The 26,428-nt window shown below is 37.0% G+C and overlaps 2 protein-coding genes and 1 pseudogene across 2 annotated transcripts; all 3 read left to right on the top strand.

Annotated features, from left to right (window-relative positions):
- Positions 1 to 1,703: 1,703 nt before the first annotated feature.
- Positions 1,704 to 6,285, top strand: LOC140850174 (olfactory receptor 4C46-like). The gene is made up of 2 exons (XM_073239945.1): positions 1,704 to 1,718; positions 5,368 to 6,285. Exon 2 carries the CDS (start codon positions 5,416 to 5,418, stop codon positions 6,283 to 6,285), a length of 870 nt encoding a protein of 289 aa, XP_073096046.1. The 5' UTR covers positions 1,704 to 1,718; positions 5,368 to 5,415.
- A 4,645-nt stretch (positions 6,286 to 10,930) lies between these two features.
- Positions 10,931 to 11,872, top strand: LOC140850173 (olfactory receptor 4C46-like). The gene has a single exon (XM_073239944.1). The coding sequence runs from the start codon at positions 10,934 to 10,936 to the stop codon at positions 11,870 to 11,872; it is 939 nt and encodes a 312-aa protein (XP_073096045.1). The 5' UTR covers positions 10,931 to 10,933.
- A 10,671-nt stretch (positions 11,873 to 22,543) lies between these two features.
- Positions 22,544 to 23,476, top strand: LOC140850172 (olfactory receptor 4C11-like; annotated as a pseudogene).
- The last annotated feature ends 2,952 nt before the right edge of the window (positions 23,477 to 26,428 follow it).

Here is a 26,428-nt window from a genome sequence, read left to right as displayed (position 1 = left end):
TGTTGCCCTTTCTCTGCGTCCTCACTCATATTTGTTGTTCCTTGGTTTTACTTTCTCTGGTGACAGCTGTTTAGCCTTAGAACTGGCTTCTAGAGCAGTCCCTTTAAGAGACACTGAAGAGGTGGACTGTGGGTGGTATATTCACTCAACTTTTGTTTATGTGGAAATTGTTTGACACTTGCTTCCCATTTAAATGATAATCTTCCTGAGCAGAGTATTCTCAGTTGGATGCCCTTCTGTTTCATTGCAGTAAATACACCATGCCAAACCCTTCTGGCCTGTAAGGTTTCTTCTGAGAAGTCTGATGATAGCCAGTTTTGGTTACCTTTAGAAGTGATCTTTTTTCTCTCTCTGGCTTCTTTCAGCACTCTCCTTATCCTTGATCTTTGCCATTTTATTTATTGCATGTCTTGGTGTTGTCCTCGTAGGGTTCCTTGTACTGGGAGATCTCTGCACTTCCATGACCAGAGAAACTATTTCCTTTCCTGGTCTGGGGAAGTTTTCAGCAATTATTTTCACAAAGAGTCTTTCTATCCCCTTTTCTCTCTTCTTCTTCTTCAGGATACCCCTATAATGCAAATATTGTTCAATTTGGATTGGTCACACAGTTCTCCTATTCTTTGATTCCAGAGATCCTTTTTTCTCTCTGTGCCTCAGCTTCTTTGTTTTCCTGTTCTCTATGTTTTATTGACTCTCTCCTATACTTCATGTAATCTACTTTTAAATCCCTCCATAGTATGTTTCATTTCATATACTGTATTTTTCAAAGTTTTTCTCTTTCTTGAACTCCTCCTTAACATTTTGAATATTTTTCTGTAGTTCCGTGAGCATGTTTATCATTTCTATTTTGAAATCATAATCAAGAGAATTTGGAATTTCTGTTTTACTAAAGCCTCTTCCTGGAGATTTTTCTTGAACTTGTTTGGACAAAATTCCCCTGTCTCTTTATTTTATTTTATTTTTTAGCATTTCTTTTATGATAATAGATTTGTGTAGGAGGTGCTCTCTAGTGCCCAGAAGCTCTATTTTCTGGAACTGCTAGGTATCTGTAGCAGCATCAGGGGTCTCAGGTGAGTAGGACAGGTGCCTGCCAGAAGGAAAGAGCTCTCTTGCCTTCCCACTTGTAGTACCTGAATCCACTGCCAGGTACAGTGGTCCATGCACTTGGGGAGGTGACACTGTGTTATCCCCTATAGCTTCTGAAGGTGGAGCCACTATTCAGCTGCCTGGCATGATATTAGGTGCAGCAAGTGGGTAGGACTTCTGCCTGTCAGGAGGAAGGAGTGGCAGGCTGTTTACCGCAGTGTGGGAGCTGGGCTCTGCATTGCTAGCCATGGGGATGGAGTGTCTGAAGCTCCTGAGAGTTCCCAACCTGCTGGGCTGAGGGTGCCAGGACAATTTTGTCCACCTGCCGCCTCTCCTGAGCAGCAACTTCTGGAAAATCTTGGCCCCTTATGCATACCTCTCACTACTGGGAAGTCTTTCAAGTGCCCAATATTCTTTTGCCCTAGGGAGGTTGGTTGTGCATACCTGTTCTCCACAAACAGCTGGAATCTCAGTCTCTCCCAGTATTCCACTAGTCTTTGTATCCCAACTCCTCTGATCTCCAGAGCACCATGTAATGTGCACTCATGCTTCTGGAGCAGATCTCCAGGCCTGGGTGTTCAGCGATCCTGGGCTTCTACTCCTTCTCTGCTCTGTTTCTCTTCCTACCACCTGTAGGCTGAGGTTCGGGGTGAGGGCTTGGATCCCACCAGATCATGGCTCTGCTACTTTACCCTTTTCTGGGAGGTCTTCTATTTTCCCCAGGTGTAGACAATCTGTTCTGCAGTCCTCTGGTTGCTCTTTCAGGATAAGTGTATTTTCCGTCTTTCATGTTCTATGTAGATTTTGGAGGAGGTTTCTTCCTCACTTCTCACACTGCTGTCTTTTTTCTATGTCCCTCAATACAAATTTATATTTAAAAAGTATTGTATATAATTTATGCCTTTATATTACATATAAATATATATAATGTCTATGTACTTATATAGATAAGACATTTATGTAACAGAAGACATGTATCTAGAGTATTTAATGAATGCTTACAACTTAGTAAAAGGAAACCCAGAACTGCTTTTTTAAAATTGTGGACAAAGGACATTAAGAGAAACTTCTGAAACTTATTTTTAAAAAGATCCACAACTGGGCAATAATAACATGAAAAAAGTGCTCAACATCATTAGTCATCAGGGAAAGCAAACTAAAACCACAGTAATTCTGACAAATACCTAGTAGAAATACTAAAAGGGGAATAACTGACAGTACCAAGAAACAAGAATGTGGAATAATTCTTATGTTTGAAATAAGAATCTTGTGTGTGGACATCTTTCCCCATTTTTTACGTTGTCTGTTTTTTCATACTGACCATACCATGGGTCCCAAAGATAACTTAGTCGGTGTTTTCTTTCATAACCCTCTGATGGATGTAAAAAAACAGTTTTGGCATCAAGATCTTCAAAATTTCAGCTGCACCGACCACGGGAACCCTCACTGGCAGTGTGCCACCTGCTGTTCACATGACTTGCAGCTTTCTTAGAAGCCCAGGTTTAGACAGAGAAAGGGGACTTACAGAAGTTTAGGTTCCAAGTGCAGGGAACACAATTCCCCATTCAAATTAAAAAATGGGAGTTTATCAAACATGTGTCTCCAGAATACCCGTTTCTAAGACAAAGACTTTCCATCAGAGGAGATAATTAATTCCTGGGAGGGAAAGTAACAGCTTCAAGCAAGGTCCTTAATGAAAGTCTCCTTAAATACCCATTAAGTGCAAGGTGAGATGATTTTTGTTGACCACATCTGCAGAGCAAGATTCATCACGGGGGAAATGCCCCTCCTGACTGTGTCTCCTCCGCACTTTCTTCCTCTTGCCTGTGGGAAGACAGCCATTCACAGGAGATCGCGTATCCATAGTGTTTCAAGTACATCCATTCTGAATTCAATGCCAGGTTTTCTGTGAAAATATTCTGAGGCTGTAGGGTAGATGGAACATACGCCTAACAACTGTTGATATTGAATAATTTGAGCAGTTTATTTCTGAGTATGTCATATCTTTCATACTGAAAGTAACTTATTTTAAAAAGAGGTTAGTCTGAAGATGTTTGTGAACAACCTTGAACTCCTTTAAGTTCATCTAAGTCTATAAGGTAAGTTTTTTAATGGGGCAGATGAACCTCAAAGATTTTTACATTATATATATAGATGAATAAATATATATGAATATATACATATAATATTATGTTTCAGCAATTTTAAAATATGGTAATACCACATTTCATCCTCACCTTAACTCTTCAAAAGATAGTTTGGAAATATGATTAACCTATTTTGAGAGATAAAGTATTTGAGACTCACAGAGATTAAGTAACTTGGAGGACTTGGTGATACTGGACACCATTCTTTTCCCAAATCAGGCATCCGCTTTAATACATTCAAGACTAATAACAAGACTGAGATCAAAATATAAATACATGTCACACACAGAATAGACATGTATATGAATATCAAATGACAAAAATAATCAATTATTTAGTCTAAGCATGAACATAGACCACTCTTCCTAGGATCAAGAGCTTTGCAAAATATGCATCTCTGTGGCTTCTTTAAAAGCAAAATTGGAGATGAATCTTCCTGAACTTTTGACATGGTTAAATGCATCTCTATATTATCACTCAAAATGTCAGTTCTTCCTGTCTGCTAGGTGCATACACAATCATAATAATAGATGAAAGACTTCAGTGTCCACTGCAGTGTGGAGAATTTGTTCACACATATCTTTCCTCTATTAATTCCATACAACCTGTCAGGTAGATATTTTATCCTCATTTGATAGGTGAGGAAAGAAGTTTTAAGGGTGCCATGAAATGCACCCCCAGAAAAACAAGTTACAGGTGGAAAAGGCAGTTTCCAGGAAACAAATACACAACCACTACGGTTGTCAATTTTAATATCTTGCAGTGGTGTCTGGGGCCCAGGACATGGAGGACAACTGGGGCAGGGGTAAATGGGGCTGAGGGAGAGGTCAAGATAAAAGTGACCTTCAATGAAAGCAGCAGCACATGTTTATTAATGTTTGGGGATTCTAGTGTGTGTATGTAGGTGTGTGTGTTTGTGTGTGCATCTTGAAGAAATTGCTTCATGTACACTTGCCTCTGAAATGGGAGGAAGTCAAAAATAATTATTATGGTCATATCAAAAGGAGATTACTAGTTCAACATTGTTCATTATAAGATAACAGTGGAGGGCATAGATTAAGAATTTGGAGGAAAAAATGGTCAACAAGTATAATCTGATCTAATCTTGCTCTGCCTTTTATTACATGCTTGGTCTTGAGTAGGACACTTAACTGTTCTATGTCTATTTCCTACTCTTTAAAATAAGAATAAAAATGATAGCAGTAATCATTTATCAGGTTTGTAGTGAGAATTCCATAACCAAATGTCTGCAAAACTAATTAAAGCTCTGTGAGTGTTCAGTACGATTTAGTTAAAGTACTCATTATTATTATTATTATTAACATAGTCTCTGAGATTGTTTTCACATTTGCCAAATGGATGAAAAAATACCACCTAACGTGGCTACCATGCCATGCACATCACAATCTATTAATAACAATATATTGATTAGACTTTTCAACAGATTTAGACTGCATGCACTATAAATTATACACAGTAGCTCCTGTATCTTTCCATTTAATCCTTATTACCAATACATTGTTAGACTTCATGTGGATTATAGTCTAACTGATACTAGGTTTTCTGTCCCTGATTTCCATCCTTTTACTGAACCTCAGCCTTGTTCATCCAAGACATACAAAGATCTTTAGGAGAGTTATATCCAAGATTCTCCCTTCCTCTCATTCCTCTTCATCTTTCCACTCACATTTTTAATTCCCTTCCATGGTTCCCCATTTCCAAGAAATACATGGAAAAATACCTAGCTTTGCATTCAGAACCTACGCATCTGTATTCTACCTCACTTTTCTTATTTAGCAGCTGGGATACGTGCAACCTACTACTTCAAGTTAGGCTCTTAGACATCTCTGATGAGTAAGTGTTCACAAATGATCCACTGCTTCTGTGTTCGCAAAAGATCCTCATGTCCATACGCTTAAGAGAACCTTTACTGAGGATATAATTTAAGTAGTATTCAGGAACTTGGAACCTACTCATGATCTCAAAAAACCTCATACAAATTCACTTTTCAATAGCATCTAGGTAGATATTATATGTTAGATGAGGAAGCTTAATAAACTCAAGGTTGTGTTAATAAGCAGTGATATTTTTTCAGGTACCATAATTAACAGATATGAAATACATGGAGAATAAGAACAATGTGACACAGTTTATTCTACTGGGACTCACAGAGAATCCAAAGATGCAGAAAATCGTATTTGTTGTGTTTTTTCTCATCTACATCATTTCTATGGTAGGAAATGTGCTCATCTTGGTCACCATCACCGCCAGCCCATTACTGGAAACCCCCATGTACTTCTTCCTGGCCTATCTCTCCTTTATTGATGCCTGCTACTCCTCTGTAAGTGCCCCTAAACTGATTGTGGATTCACTCCATGAGAAGAAAACCATCTTATTCAATGGATGCATGACCCAGATCTTTGCGGAACATTTCTTTGGAGGTGCTGATATCATCCTGCTGACCGTGATGGCCTATGACCGCTATGTGGCCATCTGCAAGCCCTTGCACTATACAACCATCATGAATCGGCGGGTGTGTGGCCTCCTAGTGGGAGTTGTGTGGCTGGGAGGCTTTCTTCATGCAACCATACAGATCCTCTTCACCTTCCGATTACCCTTCTGTGGTGCTAACATCATAGATCACTTCATGTGTGACCTGATTCCTTTGCTCAATCTTGCCTGCACTGATACCCACACTCTGGGGCTCTTCGTTGCTGCCAACAGTGGCTTCATCTGTCTGTTAAACTTCCTCCTCTTGATGGGCTCTTATGTGGTCATACTGCGCTCTCTACAGAACCGTAGCTTGGAGGCGAGGCGAAAAGCCCTCTCCACCTGTGTCTCCCACATCACAGCTGTGGTCTTATTCTTTGTTCCCTGCATATTTGTGTACCTGAGACCTACAGCTACTTTATCAATTGATAAAGCAGTTTCTGTTTTCTACACTATGATAACCCCTATGTTAAACCCATTAATCTATACCTTGAGAAATGCCCAGATGAAAGTTGCCATTAAAAAATTATGTAGTGGGAAATCTATTTCAGCTGACCAATAAATGTTCCTGAAGCCCCATATTGATTCATTTGAGGCAAAAGACAGAAGAACATTTTGGAAGATCTCAGCAAGAAATACCTATAGGATAAAGAAAACGGGAACTGCTATGAATCATAGATTTTTATATTGAAAGGAACAGAAATGAATGCAAGCAATGGAATAAAAACCTAACATAAGACAAATCTGTACATATCTGGAACATTCTACCAAATTAGTTTTATGACTTCATCCATGTAATGGATTTGAAAGATTTCACTCTAATATAAAAATAAATAAATAAAAATGTATTGGTATTGATACAATAATAACACAGGGATAAGCACTTCTATTATCCCCATTTACTGAGGAAAATAACAAAATATAATACATATATATTATTTGTATATTAGTTCATTACCTATAACTAAATTTTAATTTTTCATTAATAACTCTGCTCATTCTTATATAGTACCATGGGTGATGATAATATGTTAGTTATAATATTTAACACTGAGATATGTAACTATTTCAAGAATATAAAAGCAACAGGTCGTTTGACATCTAAGGGGGAAGTGATGAATATTACAACATATTTTCAAATTTCCTTGTAGGCTTGAGAATCACATTGCTTTGCTAATATCATAATCTTATGCTAAAGACCCTTTACATAGTGTGATGATTTGGTTTTTATGTTTTAAATTAAAAGAATATTTTAATGTCAGAAAGAATTTCTATATATTAAACATACATTCATACTCTACGAAACTACTGGCCTGGTGCTTAATGATTGTGTCTGCAAGTAGAGCAATGTCTGGTGCTTGATATATAGTGAATCAATAAATGTAAGGATAAAAGAAAATGAACAAGTTCAGTAAAATATAGCAAAAAAAGTGATACTAGAGTATAGTAATTTTTTTTCCTACTTTGATGTAGACTCTAAGGAGGATTCTAACTAGCTTTCTTATGGGAACCAAACTTTTTCAACTTCAGAAAAGTGAGAAAGATATTGAAACTGAGCTTCTCAGTAAATGAGCAAATAGATGTCTAGATATTCTCCCTGCTCTCAGCATTCTTTTTCCTGTCTCTTGAATGGTGGCTGTTTGTCATTTTTCTCTGCTACTAAGATTTCTTTGGGGGAACATTGCATTATGAAAGGCTGCTTTTAAAAATATGTAGCCTCATCTATAAACAAAGAAATTCCAGGTTAAATGTATAACGAAGTCCGGAAGAAGAAAATAGCTATGCAAGAAACCAAATCAGTTCAATATAAGTGCGGTTGTTATTCATCTATTCATTCGACAATTATTGGTTGAACACCTGCTGTGTGCTGGGCACCATCCTGCACACTAAGCTTATAGAAGGCATATATGTAATGGAAGATATGTATATAGAGTATTTAATGAATGCTTACAAGTTAGTAAAAGGAAACCCAGAACTGCTATTTTTAAACTGTGGACAAAGGACATTAAGAGAAACTTCTGAAACTTATTTTTATAAAGATCCACAACTGGGCAATAATAACATGAAAAGTGATCAACATCATTAGTCATCAGGGAAAGCAAACTGAAACCACAGTAATTTCTGACGAATACCTAGGAGAAATACTAAAAGGCAAATAACTAACAGTACCAAGGAACAAGAATGTAGAACAATTCTCATGTTTGAAATTAGAACTCTTGTGCTATGACATCTTTCCCCATTTTTAACGTTGTCTGCTTTTCCATACTGACCATAGCATGGGTCCCAAAGATAATTTAGTTTCGGTTTTCTTTCATAACCCTGTGATGAATGTGCAAAACAGCTTTTGGCATCAAGATCTTCAAAATTTCAGCTGCACCCAACACAGGACCCCTCACTAGAGGTGTGCCACCTTGCTATTCACATGACTTTCAGCTTTCTTAGAAGCTCAGGTTTAGACAGAGAAAGGGGACTTACAGAAGTTAAGGTTCCAAGTGCAGGGAACACAATTCCCCATTCAAATTCAAAAAATGGGAGTTTTTCAAACGTGTGTCTCCAGAATACCCGTTTCTAAGACAAAGACTTTCCATCAGAGGAGATAATTAATTCCTGGGAGGGAAAGTAGCAGCTACAAGACAAGGTCCTTACTGAAAACCTCCTTAAATACCCATTAAGTGCAAGGTGAAATGATTTTTGTTGACCACATCTGCAGAGCAAGATTCATCACAGGGGAAATGCCCCGCCTGACTGTGTCTCCTCCGCACTTTCTTCCTCTTGCCTGTGGGAAAACAGCCATCCACAGGAGATCGCGTATCCACAGTGTTTCAAGTACATCCATTCTAAATTCAATGCCAGGTTTTCCATGAAAATATTCTGAGGCTGTAGGCTAGATGGAAAATACGCCTAACAACTGTTGATATTGAATAATTTGAGCAGTTTATTTCTGAGTATGTCATATCTTTCATATTGAAAATGACTTATTTTAAGAAGTTAGTGTGAAGATGTTTGTGACCAATGCTGAAATTCATTAAATTCATCTAAGTCTTCAAGGTAAGTGTTTTAATGGGACAGATGAACCTCAACGATTTTTACTTTATATATATACATGAATATATACATTTCTTTATATGCATAGTATTTGTGTTTCAACACTTTTAAATTATAGTAATAGCACATTTCATCCTCACCTTAATTCTTCAAAAGATAGTTTGGAAATATGATTAACCTAATTTGAGAGATAAACAATTTGACACTCACAGAGATTAACTTGGAGGACTTGGTGATACTAGACACCATCCTTTTGCCCACGTGAGGCATCCGCTTTAAAATATTCAAGACTAATAATGAGACTGAGAACAAAATAGAAATAAATTGCACACACAAAAAAGACACATATATGAATATCAAATGACACAATAATGAATTGTTTAGTCTGAGCATGAACATAGAGCATCCTTTCTAGGATCAAGTGCTTTGCAAAATATGCGTCTCTGTGGCTCCTTTAAAAGTAAAATTGGAGATGAATCTTCCTGAACTTATGACATGGTTAAATGTATCTGTGTATCATCACTCGAAATGTCATTTCTTCCCATCTGCTAGGTGCATACACTATCATAATAATAGATGAAAGTCTTTAGTGTTCACAGCATTGTGGAGAATATGTGTCCACAGCAGTGTGGAGAATATGTTCACATATATCTTCCTTTATTAATTATCATACAGCCTCTCATGTAGATATTTTATTCTCATTTTATAGGTGAAGAAAGACGTTTTAAGTGTGCCATGAAATGCACCCCCAGAAAAACAAGCTACAAGTGGAAAATGCAGTTTCCAGTAAACTAATACACAACCACTACGGTTGTCATTTTCAACAACTTGCAGAGGTGTCTGGGGTCCAGGCCATGGAGGACAACTGGGGAAGAGGGAAATGGGGCTGAGGGAGAGGCCAAGATAAAAGTGACCTTCAATGAAAGCAGAGCACATGTTTATTAATGTTTGGGGATTCTAATATATGTGTGTGTGTGTGTGTGTGTGTGCATCTTTAAGAAATTGCTTCATGTACACTTGCTTCTGAAATGGTAATAAGGTAATAATACTTATTATGGTCATATCAAAAGGAGTTTTCTAGTTCGACATTGTTCCTTATAACATAACAGTGGAGAGCATAGATTAAGTATTTGGAGGAAAAATATGTTAACAAGTATAATCTGATCGAATCTTGGCTCTGCCTTTCATTACCTGCTTGATCTTGAGAAGAACACTTAACTGTTCTATGTCTTTATTTCCTACTCTTTAAAATAAGAATAAAAATGATAGCAGTAATCATTTCTCAGGTTTGTAGTGAGAATTCCATAACCAAATGTCGGGAAAACTAATTAAAGCTCTGTGAGTGTTCAGTATGATTTAATTTTGTCATTATTATTATTATTAACATAGTCTCTGAGATTGTTTTCACATTTGCCAAATGGATGAAATAATACCAACTTACATGGCTACCATGCCATGCACATCACAATCTATTAATAACAGTATATTGATTAGATTTTTCATCAGAATTAGACTGCATGCATTATAAATTATTCACAGTAGCTCCTGTATCTTTCCATTTAATCCTTATTACCAATATATTGCTAGATTTCATGTGGATTATAGTCTAACTGATAATAGGTTTTCTGTCCCTGATTTCCATCCTTTTTCTGAAACTCAGCGCAGTTCATCGAAGACATACAAAGATATTTAGGAGAGTTATATCCAAGATTCTCCCTTCCTCTCATTCCTCTTCATCTTCCCACTCGTATTTTTAATTACCTTCCATGGTTCCCCATTTCCAAGAAACACATGAAAAATACTCAGCTTTACATTCAGAGCCTATAGATCCATATTCTACCTCACTTTCCTTACTTAGCAGTCAGGATATGTGCAACCTACTACTTCAAGTTAGGTTCTTAGACATCTCTGATGAGTAAGCGTTCACAAATGATCCACTGCTTCTGTGTTCTCATGTCCATACTCTTAACAGAACCTTTACTGAGGAGATCATTTAAGTAGTATTCAGGAAATCAGAACCTACTTATAGTCTCAAAAAACCTCATACAATTTCAATTTTCAATAGAATCTAGGTAGTTATTATATGTTAAATGGAGAAGCTTAATAAACTCAAGGTTGTGTTAAAAAGCAGTGATTTTTTTTTTCAGGTAACATAAATAACAAATATGAAATACATGGTGAATAAGAATAATGTGACAGAATTTGTTCTACTGGGGCTCACCGAGAATCCAAAGATGCAGAGAATCATTTTTGTTGTGTTTTTTCTCATCTACATCATTTCTGTGGTAGGAAATGTGCTCATCTTGGTCACCATCACTGCCAGCCCATTACTGGAAACCCCCATGTACTTCTTCCTGGCCTATCTCTCCTTTATTGATGCCTGCTACTCCTCTGTAAGTGCCCCTAAACTGATAGTAGATTCACTTCATGAGAAGAAAACCATCTTATTCAATGGATGCATGACACAGATCTTTGCGGAACATTTCTTTGGAGGTGCCGATGTCATCCTGCTGACTGTGATGGCCTATGACCGCTATGTGGCCATCTGCAAGCCCTTGCACTACACAACCATCATGAATCGGCGAGCGTGTGGCCTGCTAGTGGGAGTGGTGTGGGCGGGAGGCTTTCTTCATGCATCCCTACAGATCCTGTTCATATTCCGATTACCCTTCAGTGGCCCTGACATCATAGATCACTTCATGTGTGACCTGATTCCTTTGCTCAATCTTGCCTGCACTGATACCCACACTCTAGGGCTCTTCATTGCTGCCAACAGTGGCTTCGTCTGTCTGTTAAACTTCCTCCTCTTGATGGGCTCTTATGTGGTCATACTGCGCTCTCTACAGAACCGTAGCTTGGAGGCGAGGCGAAAAGCCCTCTCCACCTGTGTCTCCCACATCACAGCTGTGGTCTTATTCTTTGTTCCCTGCATATTTGTGTACATGAGACCTGCAGCTGCTTTATCAATTGATAAAGCAGTTTCTGTATTCTACGCTATGATAGCCCGTATGTTAAACCCATTAATCTATACCTTGAGAAATATGCAGATGAAAGTTGCCGTTAAAAAACTGTGTAGTAGGAAATCTATTTTGGCTGACAAATAAATGTTCCTGAAGCCCCATATTGATTTAATTGAGACAAAGCCAGAAGAACATTTTGGAGAATATCAGCAAGAAATACCTATGGTATAAAGAAAATCATAGATTTTGCATTGAAAGGAACATAAATGCAAGCAATGAATAAAAACCTAATATAAAGCAAATCTTAACATATTTGGTACATTCTACAAAATTAGTTTTATGACTTCATTCACGTGTATGGATTTGTCAGCTTTCATTGTAATACAAAAATAAATAAATAAATAAAATTTATTGGTATTGGTATCATAAAAACACAGTGATAAGCACTTCTCATCCTCATTTACAGAGGAAAGTATCCAAATATAATATATATATATATATTATTTGTATATTAGTTTGTAACCTATAACTAAATTCTAATTTTTCATTGATAACTCAGCTCATTCTTATATAGTAGCACAGGTGATGATAATATGTTGGTTATAATCTGTAATATTGTGATATGTAACTATTTTAGGAATATAAAAGCTATGGGTCATTTGACATCTAAGGCGTAAGTGATGAATATTATACGGTATTTTCAAATTTCCTTGTAGGCTTCCAAATCACATTGTTTTGCTAATTTCATCATCTTATGCTAATGACCCTTTACATAGTGTGATGAACTGATTTTTATACTTTAAATTAAAAGAATATTTTAATGTCAAAAGGAATTTCTATTTATTAAATATACATTCATACTCTATAAAAGAATTTGCCTGGTACCTAACGATTGTATTTGTAAGTAAAACAATTTCTGGTGCATGATAAATAGTGGATGAATAAATGTAAGTATAAAGGAAGATGAATAAGTTCAATAAAATATAGCACAAAAGTGACACTAGAGTATAGGGATTTTTTTTCCTACTTTGATGTAGACTCTAAAGAGGATTCTAACTAGCTTTCTAATGGGAATCAAACTGTTTCAACTTTGGAAAAAAATGATAAAGATATTGAAACTGAGATTCTCAGTAAATGAGCACATAGTATGTCTAGATATTCTTCCTGCTCTCAGCTTTTTCTCATTGTCTCTTGAATGTAGGCTGTTTGTTATTTTTCTCTGCTACTTCACTTTTCTTTGGGGGAACATTTCATTATGAAAAGCTGCTTTTAAAAATATGTAGCTTCATCTATAAACAAAGCAATTCCAGGTTAAATATGTCCCATTCATTCTTTCCATCCTTTATTTAGTAGCCAACAAATATACTTGAGCTTAAAGAAAGTATCAGGCATCTTAATAGTTCCTGATGCCACAGTGGTAAAAAAAGAAAAATGCAGGTGTCACCATCACACAGCTTACAATTCATTGAGAGGCATCCCAAAGGGATCTTGAAGTTCCAATAGGATGTTATGAATGGTAAGACAGTGGAAGCACAGGTAGTATGAAGGCATGATTGGGGGACGCACAACAAAGACATAGGGGACCAGTAGGGGTCCCAGGCTAAAGGACATAATGATGGGATCCAAACCATGAAAAAGACTCAGCAGAGCAATAGGCATCAGTTGGATTGAGAACATTCCTAGGAGAAAGAATGCATAACAAAGTCCAGAAGAAGAAAGTAGCTATGCAAGAAATAAAATCAATTCAACATAACTGTGGTTGCTATTCATCTATTCATTCAACAATTATTGGTTGAACACCTGCTGTGTGCTGGGCACCATTCTGCACAATAAGCTTATAAAGGGCAAATAGCAAGACATGAAGCTGGAGAGACAGAATAGGAAGATCAAGAAAGGTCTCATAGTTGTGTTAAGGCCAATGCTAAGCACCCTGGGGAAAACATGGCAAAGTCTTTTAAGCAAGTGAGTAGTGCATGTGGTTTGAGTTTAGAACAATAATTTACAGGTTATTAGAGTGGAAAAGGGCTGAAGGGGCCAAGACTGGGAAATGGAGGGCAGTTAGGAGGTTATTGCAATGCTATGGGTGTGAAAGGATGGAGGTCTGGACTCCAGTGGTGCCCGTGAAGAGGCAGTGTTTGGTGGACCCTGCTGCTCCCAGCCCCGGGCCCCGTCACAGGCCAGTGCACCTGCGCTCCAACCGCTGTGCTGGGCTGATGAGAGCCAGAGCCCCATCCTTCCCTGCCCACATGCACTAGAGAAAGCTGGAGCTGCCTCACCTGGGGGGGATGCCTATTATCACAGAACTCACCGCTGACTAATGAATGAATGGAATGGGAGTTAAAGCGGGCTGGTCCCTTTGCCTCAAGGTGGAACCAGGTCTCAAGTACAGTGAGTAGCCCAGAGCTTCCCTAGCTCCAGGCAGAAGCCAGACTCCAGGCTCCAGTCAGGACTGTATCCTTTCTTCTACCATCCCCTGACCAATATATATTATGACTGAGAATTTTTGTGTCCCTTTATTCCCATCACAGTCCCTCCCCCAACCTACTCCTAACTTCCCCCTTGGTAACCAGTAGTCTTCTCAGTGGCTCTGAATCTACTGCTGCTTTGTTCATTCTGTTTTGCTTTGTCTTTATATTCCACAAATAAGTAAAGTCATATGGTATTTGTCTTTACTTAATTATGCAGCAGGGAAGTCCAGAAAGGTCTAACAGCTTGTCTGGTTGGTGGCTAAAACATGAACCAAAAGGTGGCCGACAATAAGCAAATTGGAAATGCCAGACCTCCCTTGGTATAATGTAGAGGAAGAGGTTCAAAGGCCTAGGGAGAGTGGAAAGTGAGAATGGGTTTGCCATTTAAGATCTGCTTAACCACACAGGGAGGTCCAGAGGCATCCCATTCATCATTATGGTAAGAAATGAATATGTAGGGGGAGCCCCAGAATACTTGAAAACCTCTGTGATCACTGTTTTCTGTAGGCCAGACCTCTCTGATGGGATGTATGGTCACTAGACTGGGAAATCTAAAAGAGATGCCAGTCATTTGATCCCAAGTAGCAGTGGCCCAGTGGTGCCACTCAACCCTCCAAGGCAAGGTGGGGCATGGCTACCATAGGGGCAGTGGAATGAAAGCAGCCATCAGAATAATCAACAGCAGTGGACTAACAGTGTTGCTAGTTTATCATGGTGCTCTTAGAAGAGAAATAGACAGAAAAATGAAGTACACTTTAAGGAGATGTATCTAGATGCTAAGTTGAAGCAATGGACTTATGATGGCTAATTTTACATGTTCATTTCACTGGGCCACAGTGTACACAAATATTTGCTTGCATATGTTTGGGGTTGTGACTGTGAGGTTTGCTTAGATGGTGTCAGCATCTGTACTGGTACTGGAAACATACTCAAGTCTTACTGGTGATTAAGGTCAATGGAAAACCACAACAAGTCAAAACAGTCAGAGCCACTAATGGCCCAGACCCTTCAGCAGTGAAGGTCTGTGCCATCCCACTAGGTGAAGAGCCATGACCAGCTTTGGAGTTTGCTGAGCGCTCACTGAACACAAACTAGTAACAGAAAAAACATTTGTAACCATGTGACCACTTACAAAACCAAGTCCATAATTGTTATTTGTCCTCCTTCTATTGTATATTTATATATCTGAATATATACATAAAGCCAATATCTTTATTTTCTTTCCTCTCTTATTACCTTATTATTTAATGTAAGAATCTTGACTTTCCACCACAGTATTTTAGTATTTTCAATTTACTAACACAGTATTTAAGTTACAGGATATTAAGAAGAAGAGCAAACAACCCAAAGACAACACCTTCCCTTCTGGGCAGGGTTCATGAATTTTCAGTTGTACACAGGGCAGTTGTATGATGTTAGCTCAAATTATGACCTCAGTAATGGCTTTATTTGGAGATTAAGTACACTTTAAGGAGATGTATCTACATGCTAAGTTGAAGCAATGGACTTATGATGGCTAATTTTATGTGTTCATTTCACTGGGCCACAGTGTGCACACATATTTGCTTGCATATGTTTGGGGTTGTGACTGTGAGGTTTGCCTACATGGTATCAGCATCTGAACTGGTGCACTGCAAGGCAGATTGCCCTCACTTATGTAGGTGTCCTCATCTAATCAACTGAAGGCCTGAAAATTACAAAAGGCTGACTCCTCTGAGTAAGAGGGAATTCTCCTGCCTGGGAGCCTGAGGGCTGAAACACCAGCTCTTCCTGTCTCACCATTTGCACACAGGCACGTGAACTCTTCTGGATTCTCCAGCAGCTTTCTGCCTATGGACCTGAATCGGGACAGTGGATGCTATGGTTTACAGCAGTTCCTGGTCTTTCAAGTCAAAATGAGAGATTGGCTGTACAGATTTTGCACTTGTCAACTGACATAAACACAAGAGTCTACCACTTATAATAAATCTCTTCATATACATGTATAAATATACACGTACAAACGTATGTATGTTCTTAAATATATCACGTTTTTGTGGATTAGAAGACATATTGTTTAGATATCAATAATACTAAAATAGAGATTCAATACCTAATACAGATTCAATACATTCCTTACCTAAACTCCATGGTGGTTTTTGAAGATACAGAGGAATCTAAAAATTTCATGTGGAATCCCAAGGGACCCTATAGACAAAAAAGTCTTGAGAATAGCTAAGTAGAGGGGCCATAGTTCCTGATTTCAAAACTTACTGTGAAGCTACCATTTTAAAAACAGTGTGATACTGGCATAAAGACAAGCATCTAGGTGACTGGAATATTTCAGAAAGCCAAGAAATATACTATTATTTTTGGACAAATGACTTTCTACAGGGGTACCAAGAATATCCAGTCAGGAAAGGACAGTTTTTTTTCAATAAATGGTGATGGCAAAATTTGATATTCCCATGTAAAAGAATGAAGGTTGACCTTAACTTACAGTACATACAAAATAACTCAAAATGAATAGAATGCCTTAATATAACAACTAAAATTATAAAATAGGAGAAAATGGGAACCTTCAAGACATTAGATAATTTCTTGAATATGGCATCAAAGACACAGGCTACAGAAGAAAAAAATAGATAAATTGGACTACATTGAAATTAAAACCTATGAATCAAAGACCACAATTAAGAGAGGGAAAAAAATGATTCATGTTGTACAAGAAACACTTGTAAATGTTTATCTGATAAGAAGCCATTATCCAGAACATACGAGGAATTCCTACAAGTCAGCGACAACATGAATAAAAAGTAGGCAGAGAATATATATAAATGGAAATGAAAATTTGAAAAGATGCCCAACAAAACTATACACACTTGTGCTATGTCCATGAAAATGTAAAATGGGGCAGCCTGTTTGGAAGACAGTATGCCATTCCCCAAAAAGTTAGAAATAAAATGACCATTAGATCCAGCAAGAAAGATTTCTGTATATATCAAAAGAACTGAGAACAGGGAAAGAAGACATACTTGTACATTCACGTTTCTGGCACATTATTCACAACTGCCAAAATGCGAAGCAAGCCTAGTGTCCATCAGCACATAAGTGGATAAAGAGAATGTGGCCGGCAGAGGGAGCATCACTCAGTGCGGAAAAGGAAGGAGTTTCTCACCTGCTACAAGACAGATTCAATTTGAGAATGTGTTAAATGAAACATGCCGTTCATTTTTAATAAAGTTTATGGTAGATAACAGGTTTATATTTACAGAAAGTTGTAAAACTAATACAGTTTCCATAAACTCCACACTCAGTTTCCCTTATCATCATATATTAGCATGTTGTCAAAATGTATTAGCATTTGTCAAAATAAATCAGTAAGTGTTAGTAAATTATTTTTTAATAAATTACTTTTAACTAAAATCCATATTTAACCAGACTGCTAACAAATTAGTCTTGACTAATTTTCTTTTCTCCTGGTCCAGGATACCACATTAGTGAAGTTGTCATGTTATGGTAGATAACAGGTGTCCAGTCCCGGTGCCGCGCTGTTCCCTATGGGGGAGGGGGCTGGCCCGGACTCCAGTGCTGCTATTTCTTTATGCACTAGACTTATTTATGTCTCCTGGGGAAATATATCTTCTTTTAACCTTCAAAAGAAGAGCAAGGGGAAAAAAAAGTAATACACAGCATTTCTAGTGGAAAAAAACACTTTTTTTAGGAGGAGGTTTTGGCCTGAACCACCTAGCATGGGGGCGGGTGAAGAAAGTTTCTTTATTTCAATTGAAATTGTGTTTCGTTTTGTTTGTGGAATCTTTTTCAAAGCCCGGTGGCTCTTTGGACCAGGCCAGAGAAGGGCGTGGAGGCCTGCGTGCAGGCCCCTGCAGTCCCCCTTTCCGCCCCCGGCCTCCCGCGGGCACCCTGCGCTCCCATGCCTGCTCCTGCTGAGCGCTCTGCGCATTAGACGCCCCAACTTGGTGAAAGTTTCTTTGAGTTGTTCGGTTTTGTTGTTTTCTTTTTTTCATTTGCTATGAAAGTGAGTAAACAGTTAAAAAAAAAAAACACACACACACAAAGACAAAATAAATCCGTTTACATCCAAAAAATGTAGACAGTGACAGTTTCTAACTTTCCTTATTAGTGATGAACTTCGCATTTTGAGGAAAAATAGACATTTTGTACAAAGGCCCTCAGTTGAGTTTGTCTGATATTTTACTCAAGATTACGGGTTGTGGATTATTGGAAGTAATTATTGGAAGATTACAGCGGTAAAAGGCTAGTTTCATCACATCATATCGAGGGAATATAATCTCAATGTGATTTATCACTGTTGCTGTTAAACTTGATCACCTGGCTGAAGCAGTATTTGTCACATGTCCCCTTTCTGAAGTCCCGCCCTCCCCACTCCACATGTGCCTTTTGGAAGGAATTCACTATGTATAACCCACACTTAACAGAGTTGGAGACTTTGAGGGCAGAATTTCTACATAATCATTTGGAATTATTTTGCCTATCCTTCTCTACCTAGTTATTTATTGAAATATTTATATCATTTTAACTCATAAGTACTTATTTTATACTTTGGGTTATGTTTAAATTTTGTGTTATTTATTTTGATGCTCAATTTTTTTTCAGCTTTGGGCAGTAGGGCCTCTTTTACAGGCTTTTGTGTCCCTTTGACATGTCCTCATCATGGTGTGAGTACGTGTTTGTGCATGAGTGTGTGCGTGTTAGCACTTCCTTACTGTCTAGCATTACAATATGCTCTAGTTCCTCTGGTACATTCCCTGTCCCAAACCTAGAATCAGCCATTTCTTCAAGAAACCCTATCTCGTTTTATTGGAGAAAGCATGGGAAATCAAGTCCTGGGCACTAGGTGATCATTAGTTTTTTTTAAGTCAAAAGATGTCATTTATGGCCCATATGAACATTTGTGTAATTGAAAGAATAGGCCATCTTTCTTCCATGATGTCATAACACATATTGGAAATTAAATTCTTTATCACATCAGGTTCATGTTTCTTAATTAGGAAGGGAAGAGATGCTAGGGAATGACTTCCCCAGACTCTGTTATTTTGCATCATTCATATTTAAATATTCCTCCAGGGAAAGCAAAAGTGAAGCATTTCCCAGTCAAAATGCTGTTGGAGAGTGGATTTCAGGAAGTCTAAGGTGAATCGGAACAGCTTAGCCTGGAATCTGGAGTGTAGGAGAGAACCTGGTCTCTTAGTGGAACCAAAGGTATACCCTGGTTCCAGATTATCAGGTGGAATTTTAGAAGCACCTCTTTATGTAATTTGAGCAGAAGGTGTCTACAATATCTTGGGAAGAAATGAGGGGAAATGAATACCCTCATCTCTGCCTAAACTCTTACCAAATCTGGTAAGATTTGAATTGGAGATTAAGCTAGTTGTATTTCTTACTTGGAAGATGAGTCTGATCAAGGCCACTGTAAGTATCTCATACACACAACGTATCGGTGGAAGGATGGAATGTTTAGGACATTTCTAGGAGTGCCTTACATTCTACAGTGAGATGAGGGAAATAAAAGGTGTGCACAGCAGCTCCTGATGGAAATGGGAACTACTAGGTAAGGACTATTGGAGTCGAGCATTCAGAAATAATACAAGTTTGGGTGTTCCTGTAAATGCTCCCTGGAGATGATGATTTTGATGTGGATACAGCAGAATGCAGGATACCCTTTTTCTCAATGGCAACTGAATGTGGAATAGTGTGGAACACAATCTCATTGTACCTATGGGATGTTTTCTTAATTCTTTTCTTCGTTCAACAAATATTTCTTAACCACCTACTTTCACCTAGTTGATGAAATTCATTATTTATTGGCAAAAATTCTCATCTTTATCTTGCTTCTTTCTAAAACAAGACATTTTGTGTAATTCTAAAATATGTGTATATTTATATGTGCATCTCTATGTATCTATATATAAAGAGATACATATAATGCACATAATATATACTTATGTATGTGAATTGTACATATGTACATATCCCTCTATATATCTATATATCTAGACATACACATGCAGGTTTAGATTATTTTTTATATAATATTCTTAATTGCTATAACTAACCAATAAATTTTCATTTGTCTGTTGAACAGCTCTAACAAGAACACATTTGGAAACATCCAAGAGCCAGCAAATGTGTGGTTAAAGGTAGTGTGGTGGTTGGTGTATGATGTGATTGAAAAGCACTGAGTTCCAGAACTACCTCTAGAGTTGACTTACTGTTTTGAACATTTGGGTCTTATTACTGCCTTAAAAATATTTCTGCTCTTCCTGCTTATACCACAAGGAAGTTTGATGGCAGTGCGAATAATAAACCGTCTCTTAGGATAAGATGTTAAATGCTGTGCTTTCCAGTGCAGCACTGATCACCATGATAGTCATGTATTATGAAACGTGATATCCGCACACATTTCGACAATTAATTATTGCTCACATCTCTAATGCAAAGAATGCAGCTTCTTCACACAGTGCAAATATATGCTTTTTTGGTACTTTTCTAAATACATTTCATTTATATAATTGTGTGTGTATTATCCTGCTTTTAATTAAAGCTTACCATCCTAACCAGACATTCTGTTCTTTTATTTTTCATTTTAGAATACATTTTCAGGACCATTTCATATATGTCTGCTATGTTTTCCTCAGTAACTTTATCAGTGGGTGGTATGAATGGCAGTACAATGCCTGAGTCATTCAGCACCCTTCAGATGGGTTTTAAGTTCTTTTCCATCTTTGCTATCATGGAAAGAATTGTAATAATTTTCTCTGTCCTTGTAGCGAGTTTATCTGTAGAAAATGGAATCACTGGATCAACATCTATGCAGTTATGACCTTATATGTGTTGAAAATCACTCCCTAAGAAATTGCACCCACTTAAACTGTTACCAATAATGTGTGGAATTGACTATTGCCACAATCTGTCAGCGCTATATGCCGACAATCTTTTATTGTAAAGATTACTCTATTCAACATAGGTGAAAATGATCATATTATTGGAAATTTAATTTGAATCTATTTAACTAGGAATGAAATTGAACATCTTTCTATATGTTCAATTATATTTAATAAGGAGCAGGTAATTTATAATTGTTTTTTTGCTGATTATTCATTTTTTTGTGTGTGCATGTAAGATTGAAGAGTGAAATCCATTGAGACTTCAAAATTATGCTTTTATCTGGAATGTGATTTGTAAATATATTTTACCAATTTGGCACTTAACAATTTGTCATGGACTGTTCTACTATTTGGGGAATAGAAAGTTACATATACAATATGTCCACCAGTTGACACATAGTTAGACATTAATAAATATTAATTCCCTTTTTATTTCTATCACTTCTTACTTGAAATCAGACTATAGAATGTTCAAGATACATATCACAAAAATTCTACTCGAAGTTTCGGCGGTGATTCAGAGCTTCCAGAGCTCATTACTCAGTTCCTGGTCCTTAACAGTAAACCAGAAATTTTAAAGAATATTTTGATTTACAGCAAATTTTCTCCTTTTCTTTCCTTCCTTTTAGTCTCATTGACTAAATAATACATGTTGAAAGACTCAGAAAAACAATGACTAGGGGAAGGATTTAACTTTAGACAACATAGTAGAGTAAAAAAGTGCAAAGATTAATTCAGTTTAATTTAAGCCTAAACAACTAGAAAGGTATGAGAGATAAAAACGAAAGAAACATGCTTACTCAAAACAACACATTTTAGTTTCATGATGAACTGGGCCAACTGCTTGGGTGTTCGTTGCAAAAATTTCATTTTTATTGTCTCTTTCTCTACACCTACCCCCATCACGTGTGTGTGTGAATGTGTTTAGGTTTATTAAGAAAGACACTCTGAATTTAGATAATCATTCTTTTATATTTACATATTTTAAGAGTATTTTATAACTGGACTTGGTTCAAGGAATGTGAAAAGCACACTGAGTAAATCATGCAAAACTTTCCTCTGCTTCTACAGCATATGCCGCTCTGAATATCGATAAGTCCGTGACGAAAACTGAAGACAGCATTCAGTTGAAGAAGTTATTCACTTACGCCAAATAATCTCAGTTAGTGATTATTATATGTGAACCATCATTATTTTTTTCATTATTTGTCCATTTCTACTTCAATATTTTCATAAAGAATCAGGTAAAAGGATCAAGTAAGTATTATGGATTGCATTTTATTCAGATAAAAACAGTACACAGCCTGTAAGTGATTACGCTTTTATAAGAAACCAAGCACATGTATTTGACTTCCAAATGTTTTATTGATTTTATAATTTTTAAAATTTCTCCTTTGCAGATTATTTCTAATCTGTGCTTTCACTACGTGGGCTAAACAATGCAGCAAAATAACAGCGTAACTGAATTCATACTCTTAGGATTGACACAGGATCCTATGACGCAGAAAACGGTCTCTGTAATCATCTTTATTTTCTATGTGGGAACTGCAGTGGGGAATTTACTCATTATCATGACCATCAAGTCCAGCCGAACACTTGGGAGCCCCATGTACTTCTTCCTCTTTTATTTGTCCCTAGTTGATATCTGCTTTTCAACTTCCACAGCCCCTAGACTCATTGTGGATGCTCTCTCTGCAAAGAAAATCATACCTTATAATGGCTGCATGACACAAATCTTTGCACTACATTTATTTGGTTCCATGGAAATCTTTGTCCTCATCCTCATGGCCGTTGACTGCTATGTGGCCATCTGCAAGCCCTTGCCGTACACAACCATCATGAGTCAGCAGGTCTACATCATTCTGATTGTTCTTGCATGGACTGGGTCTTTTATACATTCTATGGCTCAGATTATGTTGGCCTTGAAGTTGCCTTTCTGAGGACCCAATTTGATTGATCATTATTTTTGTGATATGCAGCCCTTGTTGAAGCTTGCATGCATGGACATATATGTGACCAACCTACTGTTGGTGTCTAATAGTGGGGCCCCTTGCTCATTCAGTTTTGTGATTCTGATGATCTCATACATTGTCATCTTACATTCTCTGCACAACCACAGTACAGAAGGGAGGAAAAAGGCTCTCTCCACTTGCACTTCCCACATCACTATAGTCGCCCTACTCTTTGGTCCGTGTATATTCATCTATACACGTCCCCCAACCACTTTCCCCATGGACAAGATGGTGTCCATATTTGATACTATTGGGACACCCCTCCTCAACCCCCTGATCTACACACTGAGGAATGCAGAAGTGAAAAATGCCATGAGAAAGCTGTGGTATATCCAAATTACTTCTGAAAGCAAAAGATGAATTGAGGGCCTTGGATGAATACTTTTTGTGTCGCGGTTTAACTGGGTCTCTACAGATATCAGTGTCATAGTGTGTAGTCTGACTCCTCCATGCACTCAAATATAATAAGTGTGATTTCCTTACCTTTCTTTGTTCTGTCCACAAACTAGTAACTTTCCAAACAACCTCATCTTGACTCTTTCTTTTTCTGAGCATTCAATTCTGGCATTGCTAATTGTGAAATAATCTCACAACACAGTAGGCAGTCTAATTTGATAAAAAGAAAGACATATATATGTATAGTCACATCTGTTCAAACATGTGAGGATCCTTAAACAGCATGTAGCTTGTTCACTATGATTGGTAAGTCCTCCAGAGCATATTTCAAATTAGGTATCCTGCTTTCTCTTGAACATTTCAAAGCAAAGGAACTAATTTTGTGTATCAGGAAGTTAGCTTTATTACATCATTAGTTTAGCTTTGAAAAGTTCCATATGTAAATCAAAAAAAATTTTATATGTGTATATTTAATGTAATTATATTCTAATAAAATATTACTTATTGTTTTATTTGGCTATTAGATAACTGAGACATGATATATGGGATTTTTAAGACATAGTGTTACACAGGCCTTGAAATATTCAGCTACTGTGTGATTGGTGAATAGGGACTATGATAATAGAATTCTATAACCCCAAGAAGCAAGAAAGTAAAAAAAATTGTGTTTTCAAAATGAAATAAAAATTAAAAATACACCAGAAATACAACTTTCATTTTTGGGATTGAAGCACACAAAGGTACTTGGAAACAACCTGGTTTGATGAAAAAAAAGATGGTGTTACTTTATGTGAAGTTGGAGTATGTCAGTGAAACAAAGGAAAGTCAGGTAGTATTCACTACACTTGCCTTTAGTTAGTGGTGTTAGAGAGAATCCACTATTTAAGTCCATGATTGCCACTTTCTTTCTCTATCTGTGCTTTCCTAATTAAGACTTTGTGAGAATTGTTAGAATTCCTGATAGAATTTTGACATGTTAGAACTTCCAATAGAACTTTGATGCCCAGGGCCAGCAGAGCAGATTTACAGCTGTACCTTGGATGCGCATGCTGGGAGTTACATCATGAACGTTTAATATTCATCTATTTCAGTGTATTAAAATGTGCCACCTCCTTAGTAATTGTTGTAAGATTACATTTTATTTTTAATGTTGTTGTTCCTTTTTTAATTGCAAAACCTTGTCACTACCAATGTTGTCCTCCTAATAAAGAATCTTTTAAAATAAATTCAGTAGAATAACACATATACTGTGTTTTAACTTATTTTCGTTTACTGGGACAGTATGAATCTTAGTGTCTGTCCTGGTGTCCCAGCATGTCATTCATGAGGAGGAATATATAATTACCACAGAATGAAAATGTCAGGATCCATCACAAATTTGTCTAATCTACATCTCTATCACACCAGTACATGTACACACACACTATAGGTGTTCATGGTAATTTGGTTTTCAGATGAATGAAGGTAAGACATCTAAGAGAAATTAAAGAAAGCCTATATGTAAGTTAAAAAATATTGTTAAGATAATAGAATTAGAACAAAACTTAGGTTTTATGTGGGTCAAAAGTACTTGGAGTCAAACTATAACTGTGATAATGAAATAAAAGTTTTAAAATTTCTGGGATGCTATATCCATGCAATGGAAGTGAAGACCAAGTCTCAAAAGTGACTCTTCTAAGATGAAAGGAACAAGTAGTGTCTGATATGTGTTCAATGCTTTTTTTGTTTTTACCATATTTGTGTCTCATTAAAATGGTACAAAGTTATATACTCCTATTTAAACTTTCTAGATGAAAAATCTGAATTTCAGAAAAGTACAGCAATATATTGAGTTTGTTCTGCTAAGAAATACCAGAAGTAAGGTTTCAAACCACTTTTCTGTGTCTCCCAAGTCAGTAACAAATAGCTGTATGCTACATTATGCCTTATTTAAAAGATCTTATTAAATAGCTGAAAACACTGTAGACATTAAGAAGTTGATTCAGTCATCATAATATAATGACAAATAGTATGACCCCTGGGGTCATTGCATCCAAACTGAGACTCTACCAAATTTTTATTTTATTTATTTTTTTGAGAGGGCATCTCTCATATTTATTCATCAAATGGTTGTTAACAACAATAAAATTCTGTATAGGAGATAAATGCACAATCATTAATCAACCCCAAGCCTAATTCTCAACAGTCTCCAATCTTCTGAAGCATAACGAATAAGTTCTTACCTGGTGAACAGTGCAAGGGCAGTTATCACAGAAACTTTCACTTTTGATCACGCATTATGAACTATAAGCAATCAGGTCAAATATGAATATTCGTTTGATTTTTATACTTGATTTATATGTGAATCCCTCATTTCTCCCTTATTATTATTATTATTATTATTATTATTATTATTATTATTATTATTATTATTATTATGTTTAAAAAATGCTGAAGTGGTAGGTAGATGCAAGATAAAGGTAAAAAACATAGTTTAGTGCTGTAAAAGGGCAAATGTAGATGATCAGGTGCGTGCCTATAGAATAAGTATTAATCCAAGCTAGACAAGGGCAACAAAACATCCACGGATGCAGAAGATTTCTCTCAAAACTAGGGGGGTGAGGTTCAAAGCCTCACCTATGTTGATCCCCAATTTCTCACCTGATGGCCCCCCTGTGCCTGTGCCAGTCTTAGGTTGTACCTCGCTTGAGGAATCTTACCCGTCTCTGGCTAAGCAGTCATCTTCCAGGGCCATACAGGTAAATGTAAAGTTGGGAGGTGAGAGAGAAACAATATTGTTTGAAAAGGTTAGCTTTTTACTTCTTTGCAGATTTCTGCCCTGTGGCTTTTATGCCCAGCATTTGTGTTGAGGTATGTTTAACACTTGGAAGAATTATGATACTCGGTAATTTCGATATGAGGCACAAATTCTACTTA

Source organism: Manis javanica, chromosome 6 (genome assembly GCF_040802235.1).
Source record: "Manis javanica isolate MJ-LG chromosome 6, MJ_LKY, whole genome shotgun sequence".
Lineage (NCBI taxonomy): Eukaryota > Metazoa > Chordata > Mammalia > Pholidota > Manidae > Manis > Manis javanica.
Note: the sequence above shows the minus strand (reverse complement) of the source record. Positions and strands in the feature narration are given on the sequence as shown.